Below are 14,896 nucleotides of genomic sequence, written 5' to 3'. Positions count from 1 at the left end.
ACTTGGCAGTGCCTGTGAAAATATTATATTGTGGTTATAATTTGTATTATCCTCGAAATGAAATAACCCGAATATTTTATTATAATACCAGCCATTTGTATGGTCTCTTTTTGTAAAAAGGACTCTGCAAATATTTTGCCCAGTTTTCCTTTGTTACATTGTCTTTGCCTTACAGAACTGTAGATTTGTCAGATTAAAAATAGCTTCTTGGAGACTGTGGTTTCCACTTTCATTTCCTTAATGTTGTCTTGCAATAAATAGAGGTACTTAATATCACTGCTTTTTATGATAAATTCCATTGTCTCAGTCAAGAAATTTTTTTGTTTTCCCTCAAACACATGGGTATTCTGCCATGTTTTCTTTTTTAAAAAATTTTAATTTCTTTTCAGTGTAACAGTAGTCATTGTTTTTTGCACCACACCCAGTGCTCCATGCAATCCGTGCTCTTCCTAATACCCACCACCTGGCTCCCCTAATCTCCTACCCCCCCACCCCTTCAAAACCCTCAGGTTGTTTTTCAGAGTCCATAGTCTCTCATGGTTCAACTCCCCTTCCAATTTCCCTCAACTCCCTTCTCCTCTCCATCTCCCCTTGTCCTCCATGTTATTTGTTATTCTCCACAAATAAATGAAACCATATGATAGTCAACTCTCTCTGCTTGACTTATTTCACGCAGCATAATCTCTTCCAGTCCCATCCCATTTTGTGTTGACACAAAAGTTGGGTATTCATCCTTTCTGATGGAGGCATAAGACTCCATAGTGTATATGGACCACATCTTCCTTATCCATTCGTCCATTGAAGGGCATCTTGGTTCTTTCCACATTTTGGCGATCGTGGCCATTGCTGCTATAAACATTAGGGTACAGACAGTTCTTCTTTCACTACATCTGTATCTTTGGGGTAAATACCCAGTAGTGCAATTGCAGGCTCATAGGGAAGCTCTATTTTTAATTTCTTGAGGAATCTCCACACTGTTCTCCAAAGTGGGTGCACCAACTTGCATTCCCACCAAGAGTGTAAGAGGGTTCCCCTTTCTCCACATACTGACCAATATCACTGATGAATATGGATGCTAAGATTCTCAACAAGAGCCTAGCAAACAGGATCCAACAGCACATTAAAAAGATTATCTACCATGACCAGGTGGGATTTATCCCTGGGTTACAAGAATGGTTCAACAGGGACACCTAGGTGGCTCAGTTGGTTAAGCAGCTGCCTTCAGCTCAGGTCATGATCCCAGTGTCCTGGGATCGAGTCCCACATCGGGGTCCTTGCTCGGCGGGGAGCCTGCTTCTCCCTCTGCCTCTGCCTGCCATTCTGTATTCCTGTGCTCGCTCTCTCTCGCTCTCTCTCTCTGACAAATAAATAAAATCTTAAAAAAAAAAAAAGAATGGTTCAACATTCGCAAAACAATGTGATAGAACAAATTAATAAGAGAAGAGAGAAGAACCACATGGTCCTCTCAATTGATGCAGAAAAAGCATTTGACAAAATCCAGCATCCATTCCTGATTAAAACGCTTCAAAGTATAGGGATGGAGGGAACATTCCTGAACTTCATAAAATCTATCTATGAAAGACCCACAGCAAATATCATCCTCAATGGGAAAAAGCTTGCAACTTCCTGTTGAGATCAGGAACACGACAAGGATGCCCACTCTCATCACTCTTGTTCAACATAGTATTAGAAGCCCTAGCAACAACAATCAGACAACAAAGAGAAATAAAAGGTATCCAAATTGGCAATGAAGAAGTCAAACTCTCTCTCTTCGCGGTTGACGTGATTCTTTATATGGAAAACCCAAAAGAGTCCACCTCCAAACTACTAGAACTCATGCAACAATTCAGTAATGTGGCAGGATACAAAGTCAATGTACAGAAATCAGTAGTTTTCTTATCCACTAACAATGAAAATACAGAAAGGGAAATTAGAGAATCAATTCCTTTACTATAGCACCATGAACCATAAGATACCTGGGAATAAACCTAACCAAAGAGGTAAAGGATATGTACCCCAGGAACTACAGAACACTCATGAAAGAAATTAAAGAAGACACAAAAAGTTGGAAGACCATTCCATGCTCTTGGATCGGAAGAATAAACATTGTTAAAATGTATATACTGCCTTGAGCAATCTATACTTTTAAGGCCATTCTGATCAAAATTCCACCAGTATTTTTCAAAGATCTGGAGCAAATAATCCTAAAATTTGTATGGAATCAGAAGAGACCCCAAATCGCTAAGGAAATGTTGAAAAACAAAAATAAAACTGGGGGCATCACGTTACCTGATTTCAAGCTTTACTACAAAGCTGTGATCACCAAGACAGCATGGTACTGGCATAAAAACAGAAACATAGACCAGTGGAACAGAGTAAAGTGCCCAGATATGGACCCTCAACTCTATGGTCAAATATTCTTCAACAGAACAGGAAAAAATATACAATGGAAAAAGACAATCTCTTCAATAAATGGAGCTGGGAAAACTGGACAGCTCTATGTAGAAGAATGAAACTCAACCATTCTCTTACACCACACACAAAGATAAACTTGAAATGGATAAAACACCTCAACGTGAGACAGGAATCCATCAGAATCCTAGAGGATAACATAGGTAGTAACCTCTTCGATATCAGCCACAGCAACTTCTTTCAAGATATGTCTCCAAAGGCAAAGGAAACAAAAGCAAAAATGAACTTTTGGAACTTCATCAAGATCAAAAGCTTCTGCACAGCAAAGGAAACAGTCAACAAAACAAAGAGGTAACCCATGGAATGGGAGAAGATATTTGCAAATGACAGTACAGACAAAAGGTTGATATCCAGGATCTATAAAGAACTCCTCAAATTCAACACACACAAAACAGACAATTATATCAAAAACCGGGCTGAAGATATGAACAGACACTTCTCCAATGAATACATACAAATGTCTATCAGACACATGAAAAAATTTCATCATCACTAGCCATCAGGGAGATTCAAATTAAAACCACATTGAGATATCACCTTACACCAGTTAGAATGGCCAAAATTGGGGGAGGAGTCAAGATGGCGGAGAAGTAGCAAGCTGAGACTGCTTCAGCTAGCCGGAGATCAGCTAGATAGCTTATCTAAAGATTGCAAACACCTGAAAATCCATCGGCAGACCGAAGAGAAGAAGAACAGCAATTCTGGAAACAGAAAAACAACCACTTTCTGAAAGGTAGGACCGACGGAGACGTGAATCCAAAGCGACGGGAAGATAGAACCCGGGGGGAGGGGCCGGCTCCCGGCAAGCGGCGGAGCAACCGCGCACAAAATCAGGACTTTTAAAAGTCTGTTCCGCTGAGGGACATCGCTCCAGAGGCTAAACCGGGGCGAAGCCCACGCGGGGTCAGCGTGGCCTCAGGTCCCGCAGGGTCACAGAAGGATCGGGGGTGTCTGAGTGTCGCAGAGCTTGCGGGTATTGGAACGGGAAAGCCGGCTACAGAGACAGAGCCGACAGTAAGCTCACAGCTCGGTGTTACCTTGAACCGATCGCAGGCTCGGTGAGCTCGAGCGCGGCCGGAGGTCAGGCAGACGGGAGTAACTGGGCGCTGTTCTCTGAGGGCGCACTGAGGAGTGCGGCCGTGGGATCTCGGCTCCTCCGGGCCGGAGACCAGGAGGCCGCCATTTGTGTTCCCGTCCTCCGGAACTCTACGGAAAGCGCTCAGGGAACAAAAGCTCCTGAAAGCAAACCCGAGCGGATTACTCACCCCGGCCCCGGGTAAGGGCGGTGTAATTCCGCCTGGGGCAAAGACACTTGAGAATCACTACAACAGGCCCCTCCCCCAGAAGATCAACAAGAAATCCAGCCGAGACCAAGTTCACCTACCAAGGAGTGCGGTTTCAATACCAAGGAGAGCAGCAGAATTCCAGAGGAGGAGAAAGCAAAGCACGGAACTCATGGCTTTTTTCCTGTGATTTTTTTTTAGTCTTGCAGTTAATTTAATTTTTTCTTTTTCATTTTTTTTTTCTTTTTTTCTTTTTCTTCTCGCCTTCGGGTAAAATTTTTTTTTTTTTTAACTGTTACCTTTTTCTTTTTTAACGATTTTTTACTAGTTTATCTAATATATATATTTTTTCTTTTTTACATTTTTCTCAGGTGTTTTCTTTTTTTAAAAAAATTTTTTTTCTTTTCTTTTTTTTTTCTTTCTTCCTTTTTGAACCTCTTTTTATCCCCTTTCTCCCCACTCACGATTTTGGATCTCTTCTAATTTAGTTAAAGCATATTTTCCTGGGGTTGTTGCCACCCTTTTAGTATTTTACTTGCGCCTTCATTTACTCTTATCTGGCCAAAATGACAAGACGTAAAAATTCAACGCAAAAAAAAGAACAAGAGGCAGTACCAAAGGCTAGGGACCTAATCAATACAGACATCGGTAATATGTCAGATCTAGAGTTCAGAATGACAATTCTCAAGGTTCTAGCCGGGCTCGAAAAAGGCATGGAAGATATTAGAGAAACCCTCTCGAGAGATATAAAAGCCCTTTCTGGAGAAATAAAAGAACTAAAATCTAACCAAGTTGAAATCAAAACGCTATTAATGAGGTGCAATCAAAAATGGAGGCTCTAACTGCTAGGATAAATGAGGCAGAAGAAAGAATTAGTGATATAGAAGACCAAATGACAGAGAATAAAGAAGCTGAGCAAAAGAGGGACAAACAGCTACTGGACCATGAGGGGAGAATTCGAGAATTAAGTGACACCATAAGACGAAACAACATTAGAATAATTGGGATTCCAGAAGAAGAAGAAAGAGAGAGGGGAGCAGAAGGTATACTGGAGAGAATTATTGGGGAGAATTTCCCCAATATGGCAAAGGGAACGAGCATCAAAATTCAGGAGGTTCAGAGAACGCCCCTCAAAATCAATAAGAATAGGCCCACACCCCGTCACCTAATAGTAAAATTTACAAGTCTCAGTGACAAAGAGAAAATCCTGAAAGCAGCCCGGGAAAAGAAGTCTGTAACATACAATGGTAAAAATATTAGATTGGCAGCTGACTTATCCACAGAGACCTGGCAGGCCAGAAAGAGCTGGCATGATATTTTTAGAGCACTAAACGAGAAAAACATGCAGCCCAGAATACTATATCCAGCTAGGCTATCATTGAAAATAGAAGGAGAGATTAAAAGCTTCCAGGACAAACAACAACTGAAAGAATTTGCAAATACCAAACCAGCTCTACAGGAAATATTGAAAGGGGTCCTCTAAGCAAAGAGAGAGCCTACAAGTGGTAGATCAGAAAGGAACAGAGACCATATACAATAACAGTCACCTTACAGGCAATACAATGGCACTAAATTCATATCTCTCAATAGTTACCCTAAATGTGAATGGGCTAAATGCCCCTGTCAAAAGACACAGGGTATCAGAATGGATAAAAAAACAAAACCCATCTATATGTTGCCTCCAAGAAACTCATTTTAAGCCCGAAGACACCTCCAGATTTAAAGTGAGGGGGTGGAAAAGAATTTACCATGCTAATGGACATCAGAAGAAAGCAGGAGTGGCAATCCTTATATCAGATCAATTAGATTTTAAGCCAAAGACTATAATAAGAGATGAGGAAGGACACTATATCATACTCAAAGGGTCTGTCCAACAAGAAGATTTAACAATTTTAAATATCTATGCCCCCAACGTGGGAGCAGCCAACTATATAAACCAATTAATAACAAAATCAAAGAAACACATCAACAACAATACAATAATAGTAGGGGACTTTAACACTCCCCTCACTGAAATGGACAGGTCATCCAAGCAAAAGATCAGCAAGGAAATAAAGGCCTTAAACGACACACTGGACCAGATGGACATCACAGATATATTCAGAACATTTCATCCCAAAGCAACAGAATACACATTCTTCTCTAGTGCACATGGAACATTCTCTAGAATAGATCACATCCTCGGTCCTAAATCAGGACTCAACCGGTATCAAAAGATTGGGATCATTCCCTGCATATTTTCAGACCACAATGCTCTAAAGCTAGAACTCAACCACAAAAGGAAGTTTGGAAAGAACCCAAATGCATGGAGACTAAACAGTATCCTTCTAAAGAATGAATGGGTCAACCGGGAAATTAAAGAAGAATTGAAAAAAATCATGGAAACAAATGATAATGAAAATACAACGGTTCAAAATCTGTGGGACACAATAAAGGCAGTCCTGAGAGGAAAATATATAGCGGTACAAGCCTTTCTCAAGAAACAAGAAAGGTCTCAGGTACACAACCTAACCCTACACCTAAAGGAGCTGGAGAAAGAACAAGAAAGAAACCCTAAGCCCAGCAGGAGAAGAGAAATCTTAAAGATCAGAGCAGAAATCAATGAAATAGAAACCAAAAAAACAATAGAAAAAATCAACGAAAGTAGGAGCTGGTTCTTTGAAAGAATTAATAAAATTGATAAACCCCTGGCCCGACTTATCAAAAAGAAAAGAGAAAGGACCCAAATAAATAAAATCATGAATGAAAGAGGAGAGATCACAACTAACACCAAAGAAATACAAACTATTATAAGAACATACTATGAGCAACTCTACGGCAATAAATTTGACAATCTGGAAGAAATGGATGCATTCCTAGAAACATATAAACTACCACAACTGAACCAGGAAGAAATAGAAAGCCTGAACAGACCCATAACCAGTAAGGAGATTGAAACAGTCATTAAAAATCTCCAAACAAACAAAAGCCCAGGGCCAGATGGCTTCCCGGGGGAATTCTACCAAACATTTAAAGAAGAACTAATTCCTATTCTCCTGAAACTGTTCCAAAAAATAGAAATGGAAGGAAAACTTCCAAACTCATTTTATGAGGCCAGCATCACCTTGATCCCAAAACCAGACAAGGATCCCACCAAAAAAGAGAGCTATAGACCTATATCCTTGATGAACACAGATGCGAAAATACTCAACAAAATACTAGCCAATAGGATTCAACAGTACATTAAAAAGATTATTCACCACGACCAAGTGGGATTTATTCCAGGGCTGCAAGGTTGGTTCAACATCCGCAAATCAGTCAATGTGATACAACACATCAATAAAAGAAAGAACAAGAACCATATGATACTTTCAATAGATGCTGAAAAAGCATTTGACAAAGTACAGCATCCCTTCCTGATCAAAACTCTTCAAAGTGTAGGGATAGAGGGCACATACCTCAATATCATCAAAGCCATCTATGAAAAACCCACTGCAAATATCATTCTCAATGGAGAAAAACTGAAAGCTTTTCCACTAAGGTCAGGAACACGGCAGGGATGTCCATTATCACCACTGCTATTCAACATAGTACTAGAGGTCCTAGCCTCAGCAATCAGACAACAAAAGGAAATTAAAGGCATCCAAATTGGCAAAGAAGAAGTCAAATTATCACTCTTCGCAGATGATATGATACTATATGTGGAAAACCCAAAAGACTCCACTCCAAAACTGCTAGAACTTATACAGGAATTCAGTAAAGTGTCAGGATATAAAATCAATGCACAGAAATCAGTTGCATTTCTCTACACCAACAGCAAGACAGAAGAAAGAGATATTAAGGAGTCAATCCCATTTACAATTGCATCCAAAACCATAAGATACCTAGGAATAAACCTAACCAAAGAGACACAGAATCTATACTCAGAAAACTATAAAATACTCATGAAAGAAATTGAGGAAGACACAAAGAAATGGAAAAATGTTCCATGCTCCTGGATTGGAAGAATAAATATTGTGAAAATGTCTATGCTACCTAAAGCAATCTACACATTTAATGCAATTCCTATCAAAGTACCATCCATCTTTTTCAAAGAAATGGAACAAATAATGCTAAAATTTATATGGAACCAGAAAAGACCTCGAATAGCCAAAGGGATATTGAAAAAAAAAGCCAACGTTGGTGGCATCACAATTCCGGACTTCAAGCTCTATTACAAAGCTGTCATCATCAAGACAGCATGGTACTGGCACAAAAACAGACACATAGATCAATGGAATAGAATAGAGAGCCCAGAAATAGACCCTCAAATCTATGGTCAACTCATCTTCGACAAAGCAGGAAAGAATGTCCAATGGAAAAAAGACAGCCTCTTCAATAAATGGTGCTGGGAAAATTGGACAGCCACATGCAGAAAAATGAAATTGGACCATTTCCTTACACCACACACAAAAATAGACTCAAAATGGATGAAGGACCTCAATGTGCGAAAGGAATCCATCAAAATCCTTGAGGAGAACACAGGCAGCAACCTCTTCGACCTCTGCCGCAGCAACATCTTCCTAGGAACAACGCAAAAGGCAAGGGAAGCAAGGGAAAAAATGAACTATTGGGATTTCATCAAGATCAAAAGCTTTTGCACAGCAAAGGAAACAGTTAACAAAATCAAAAGACAACTGACAGAATGGGAGAAGATATTTGCAAACGACATATCAGATAAAGGACTAGTGTCCAGAATCTATAAAGAACTTAGCAAACTCAACACCCAAAGAACAAATAATCCAATCAAGAAATGGGCAGAGGACATGAACAGACATTTCTGCAAAGAAGACATCCAGATGGCCAACAGACACATGAAAAAGTGCTCCATATCACTCGGCATCAGGGAAATACAAATCAAAACCACAATGAGATATCACCTCACACCAGTCAGAATGGCTAAAATCAACAAGTCAGGAAATGACAGATGCTGGCGAGGATGTGGAGAAAGGGGAACCCTCCTACACTGTTGGTGGGAATGCAAGCTGGTGCAGCCACTCTGGAAAACAGCATGGAGGTTCCTCAGAATGTTGAAAATAGAACTGCCCTATGACCCAGCAATTGCACTATTGGGTATTTACCCTAAAGATACAAATGTAGTGATCCAAAGGGGCACATGCACCCGAATGTTTATAGCAGCAATGTCCACAATAGCCAAACTATGGAAAGAACCTAGATGTCCATCAACAGATGAATGGATCAAGAAGATGTGGTATATATACACAATGGAATACTATGCAGCCATCAAAAGAAATGAAATCTTGCCATTTGCGACAACATGGATGGAACTAGAGCGTATCATGCTTAGCGAAATAAGTCAAGCAGAGAAAGACAACTATCATATGATCTCCCTGATATGAGGAAGTGGTGATGCAACATGGAGGCTTAAGTGGGTAGGAGAAGAATCAATGAAACAAGATGGGATTGGGAGGGAGACAAACCATAAGTGACTCTTAATCTCACAAAACAAACTGAGGGCTGCTGGGGGGAGGGGGTTTGGGAGAAGGGGGTGGGATTATGGACATTGGGGAGGGTATGTGCTTTGGTGAGTGCTGTGAAGTGTGTAAACCTGGTGATTCACAGACCTGTACCCCCTGGGGATAAAAATATATGTTTATTAAAAAAAAAAAAAAAAAAAAAAGAAAGGACAAATACCCAACTTTTGTAGCAGCATGGACGGGACTGGAAGAGATTATTATGCTGAGTGAAATAAGTCAAGCAGAGAGAGTCAATTATCATATGGTTTCACTTATTTGTGGAGCATAACAAATAGCATGGAGGACATGGGGAGTTAGAGAGGAGAAGGGAGTTGGGGGAAATTGGAAGGGGAGGTGAACCATGAGAGACTATGGACTCTGAAAAACAATCTGAGGATTTTGAAGGGGTGGGGGGTGGAGTTTGGGGTACTAGGTGGTGGGTATTATAAAGGGCACGAATTGCATGGAGCACTGGGTGTGGTGAAAAATAATGAATACTGTTATGCTGAAAATAAAAAATAAATTAAAAAAAAAAAAAAAAAAGAAATGCCAAAATTAGCAAGACAGGAAACAAGATGTGTTTTCTTTTAGATGAGTCTTATACCATTTACAGTTAGATCTACAGTGCATCTTCTGCAATGTTTTTTTTTTCCTCTTAAAAAAATTTTTTTTTTGGTATGATAAAGAGTAAGGGTCAAGATGTATTTTCTCCATTTGAGTACCCACCTGACACAGCACCATCTACCTTTATTGAAGGACTACCATTGCTCTACTGCATTACACCGTCATTTTTGAATTATATCTGCTGGTGTATATTTTATTGCTAAGTCAAATAAGTCAGATGAGAAAGCAAATACTATATGAACTCATTTGTGTGTGAAAACTAAAAACATCTAACTCATAGTAACAGACAGTGAAATGGTGGTTGTCAGGGGCTGAGTGGTGGGGGAAAGGAGGAGATGTTGGCCAAAGGGTGCAAACATTCAATTATGAAACGAGTGAGTTCTGATGATCTAAGATACAGCACAGTGCGTATAGCTAACAATACTGTATTGCACACAAGAAAAGTGCTGTGAGAGTAGAAATTTAATGTTCTTACCACCACCACCACAAAATGGTAAAGGATATGTTAGTTAACCTTACTGTTGTAAACATTATATAAAGTATACGTATATCAAATCATCACTTTGTACACCTTAAACTTACATAGTTATATGTCAATTAGATCATAATAAAGCTGAAGGAAAAGAGAATATTCTACTTATAATTTTTTTTAATTACATAAACCCTTTCCAGACCTTTTGAAAGAGTCTGTAAGAATTGTACTGTTTCTCTCTTAAACAAACCACTGATATGTAAAAAGACAAAACAGGAAGGTATCACAGTCACTGTGGATCCTGTGTCTTGAGAGATAGATGGATAGAAATTAAAAGTGTAGAGAAAACCATTTAGTGGAAGGCCATAAACTTGTAGACATGAAGAATGTGGCTTGAGGATCAATGGGAGAGTAGAGGAAAGAGGATCCAAACACTCAGAAGGACTTTCCCCAGTATCTTCCCAAAAGTCTGATGAAAGCCAGGGGGTAAACCAGCTCTTATTCACCATAAAATCGATTCTGTTAACAACAGTGTTCTGGCCAAGGTGCATAAACCACATGTAGAAACTTGTAGTCTGGACTTTTACTTCCTATCAGTAGCAATATTCAACTTGGGGTTTTAGAAACCCTTGGGAAATTTTCATATAATTTCCTTGAAAAATCTTGGCAGAGAACAATGCAGACATCTGGGAGTCAGCATCACCACAGACAATGGAAAGATAAATATAAGGGTTGCACCAACAACTCCTATCCTCAACAGTGACCAATTAGCTGCACCCAGCACACTAGTCATGTCTTTCCTTTCTTCACCTGTCTTTTCAGCATCTCATAAGGTTTGGGGGCCTTTACTCTCTGTTCATTGCCTGGGTCCATCCTACTTGGTGACAGGTCTTGCGGCAAAAATATCACAGAGCCTCAGACTTGCCTGTCAGCAGCTTCTCATTAGGATACAGTAAAATAAGGCTGCTTCTCCCTTGGAAAGGTGAGCATTTGGTGGAGGAGCTTTGTGACTTAGAAGGTGTCTTGGAGGAGTGGAACCCATTATGAGGAGCACTGCAGTAGAGGGAGCCTTGTCTTGGTAACACCCAGAGCTTAACATAGAAGATGCCAGCTCCTGCTGAAGAGTATGGGAGGTGGGCAGCAACGTTGCATGTTTGGTGGGCTTTAACCCACTGAGGGAGGCAGGGCCAGACCTTTCATCAGAACCCTACGTAGTCTGGGAGTCAAGCTCCAGTCCTGAATTGAAGGCAGTGAAATATGGTTGTTTTAATCTCTCTGATCCTTTCTAGGGTTTCAGTGGTCAAGGCTGCCCTGTAGACTTGTGCTATGACACATTCTGGGCTGTGGAAACAGGGCTTTGTTGGCCAGACCCTGACAGCATGTGATGCACATTCACCCCCTCAAGGACAACAGGCTGTAACAAATGAGATTCCTTCTCTCTCTTTTCCCCTCAGCCTAGAGCAAGCTCTTGATTTCTTAGAATACAATAGCTGCAAGAGGAGGAAGCCCTGCCCTCCATTTGGTGACTTGTGTGTGCACCTGGTCTCGGGGTCCTGGTGCCTTGATGGACTTAATGGTGTCAACAGGAACAGAAGCAGGGGCTCCTTGATGCTGTGCCACTCAGGGGTGAGGAGTTCGGTTTCAAGACCAGCTCTTCAGAGGACTGGGCCAACAGTTGGTAAGTGAGATTGACACATACCACACTGCCACCCTTTACCCTAGTACTGATATGCAGGAGCCAAAAACCATCCTCAGAGAAGTCACTGAGACGACTGAAGAGAGAAAATGTTCCTGAGCTTTGATGTAAGAGTGAGTATATGTAGGAGAAGAATCAATGAAACAAGATGGGATTGGGAGGGAGACAAACCATCAGTGACTCTTAATCTCACAAAACAGAGGGTTGCTGGGGGGAGAGGGGTTGAGAGAAGGGGGGTGGGGTTATGAACATTGGGGAGGGTATGTGCTTTGGTGAGTGCTGTGAAGTGTGTAAACCTGGTGATTCACAGACCTCTACCCCTGGGGATAAAAATATATGTTTATAAAAAATAAAAAATTATATTAAAAAAATGTTTTAACACTGTAGTTAAAAACAGGAGGGGCTCTAAGATCTGGCAGTTCCAGCTCAAGAACTAACTCTGTGACCTAAGCTCTCTGGAACTCTCTAAGCCTCAGTTTTTGCTTCTGGAGAAAAAGGGGCTCATGGTTATTTTGAAGAAAAATAGAAATACTGAATATCAGTGATAAGCATAGTACCATGCATAAGTCCTCAACAAGTTATGATGATCTGACAACTTGGACTATAAAATGTATACATTATTAAATCAGATATTCAAAAGAACATTACTAATATCACTGTTATGCTTACTTACAAATTGATAATATTATTAAAAACAATAAAATGTAGTATAATTACAAAAATACCAACTCCTGCCTCCTAGTGATGCTCTATTTAAGCATTATATTAATGACCATAACATTACAATTAGACTTTGAGGGACACAAAGGAAACATTAACTTCATACGCCAAGTGAGTTACATGCTTTATCTTAATTAATTCTCACAAGAACATGAACAGGTCGTTCGTATCATCTTCATTCTAAGAGGCTGAAAGTGAAGTTCACAAAGCCTAACATCCTTTCCAAAGGAGATACATCCCTTTGGAGTTAGAACTTAGTATTGAACTAGTATTGAACTCAGGTCCTTCTAATTCAAGGACCAACTGCCTAAACTACTTTCCTATCAGCCTAGTCACCTTTTTGGATAGGCAGATAACTGGATCATATGCTCCTCTAAAACCTTTGTGCTCCCTGATGTCTCTATTGAAGGATAAGACCAGCAGGGATGTTGCTATAGAAGAAGATGTTCATGGAAATGAGGAATGGTACAACTGTCCAAGAATTCACCTTGGAGGGGTTTCCTGCCATCCAGCACCTGGGAAAGGTCCTCTTCTTTGTACACCTGATGGCATACCTGGCATCCACTGTAGGCAATGCAGTCATAATCACCATCACCTGTGCCGATTCCCAACTCCACACACCTATGTACTTTTTCCTGAGCATCTTTTCCTTTTTGGAGTGTTGTTTCATAAATGCTGTTATCCCTAAGTTGTTGCACATCTTTCTTTTAGGCAGGCAAACTATTTCCTTTCCTGCCTGTTTCATACAAGCCTTTCTTATTGTATTTCTGGGAGCAACAGGTTTCCTCCTCATAGCAGTGATGTCTCTGGATCGGTATGTGGCCATTTGCAAGCCTCTGCATTACCCGACTATCATGAACCTGAAGACTTGCTTTATCCTGGTCGCTTCCTGCTTCACATTGTCCTTCAGTCTTATCACAGGTCCACTAGTGAAGATTTCCCAGTTATCCTTCTGTGGTCCCTATGTCATCCCCCATTTCTTCTGTGACATAGGCCCCCTGATTCAACTCTCCTGTTCTGACACCTGGTCTATCCAAATGTTGGCTTTTTTCCTTGCCTTATTTATTTTGTTGACATCCCTTATCATAACCATCATTGCATACAGCAACATAGTAGTCACAATTGTACGACTCCCATCAGCCAAGGAGAAACAGAAAGCTTTCTCCACCTGCTCCTCTCACCTCATAGTCCTCTCTCTGATGTATGGAAGTAGTGTCTTTATATATGTGAAACCAAGACAAAAAAACAGGCTGGACTCCAACAGAGAGGCTGCCCTTGTGAACACAGTGGTGACCCCACTGCTGAACCCTGTCATCTACACTCTGCGGAACAAGCAGGTCCACCGGGCTCTGAGAGAGATGATGTGCAGAATGAAAAGATGAAGATGAAAAAAAAAAAATAACATGGCCTTGGAGTGGAGGGCTTCAGAGAACCATTTGTCTGCATTCTGGCACCTTGGAATATATTTGGTTTGATTCAGGTATGCTCTGAAATGTTGTTAGCTTAGGTATATATGTGTGCATCATCCCATGCTGGAGAGAAACAGAATTCTTTTCAGGCTTAGACCACTGTCCAGGAAGAAGGAATGACTACATCATCCCACAGCTGTCCAGCTCCTATTTTTTAAGTTATTTATTCTAGCTCTAACCCCTCAGATGCATAATGCATAATTATGATTGATTCCTCTCCTAAAGCGGTCACAGAGTACTTGTGTATATCTGTGGAAGGGAGCACTTATCTCATACTTCCAAAATTTCTTCTGAAGTGTCAGGTTGAGGGAACCTAAGTTATTTGCTTACATACTTCATAGTGCTAATGAAAAGAAACTAATTAAACAGTTTTTTTGCTTGACTTGTGTTGTCAACTATAAAGTTATCTTGTGAAGAACCTTGTTAATAATAATAATGTGGGTTATTAGTAAATAACCCACATTAGAACTAATATTTCCATGAACTCAATCCTTAAACTTTTGTACCTTTCGCAATTATTTCCCAACTAGGATGTATCTATATTTTCTTCAGAGGAAACATCTTTACAAAGATTAACACAACTTTTATTTTATTTCTAAACCAGACCCCAAGGTTAGATAATCTCAAATACCTTTCATGAATCATATTCTACACCAATATTAGAT

General features: G+C 40.3%; 1 protein-coding gene across 1 annotated transcript; it reads left to right on the top strand.

The window, feature by feature from the left end:
• Nucleotides 1-13,205: 13,205 nt before the first annotated feature.
• On the top strand, nt 13,206-14,144 carry LOC309859369 (olfactory receptor 6C75-like; the record flags this gene model as incomplete). Its single annotated transcript, XM_082720002.1, has 1 exon — nt 13,206-14,144. One exon carries the CDS (start codon nt 13,206-13,208, stop codon nt 14,142-14,144), a length of 939 nt encoding a protein of 312 aa, XP_082576128.1.
• Between the last annotated feature and the right edge of the window lie 752 nt (nt 14,145-14,896).

The sequence above is a fragment of the Mustela nivalis genome, assembly GCF_964662115.1.
Source record: "Mustela nivalis genome assembly, chromosome: 2".
In the NCBI taxonomy this organism is placed as follows: domain Eukaryota; kingdom Metazoa; phylum Chordata; class Mammalia; order Carnivora; family Mustelidae; genus Mustela; species Mustela nivalis.
The sequence above is the reverse complement of the archived record's forward strand: the minus strand, read 5'-3'. Positions and strand labels throughout refer to the sequence as shown.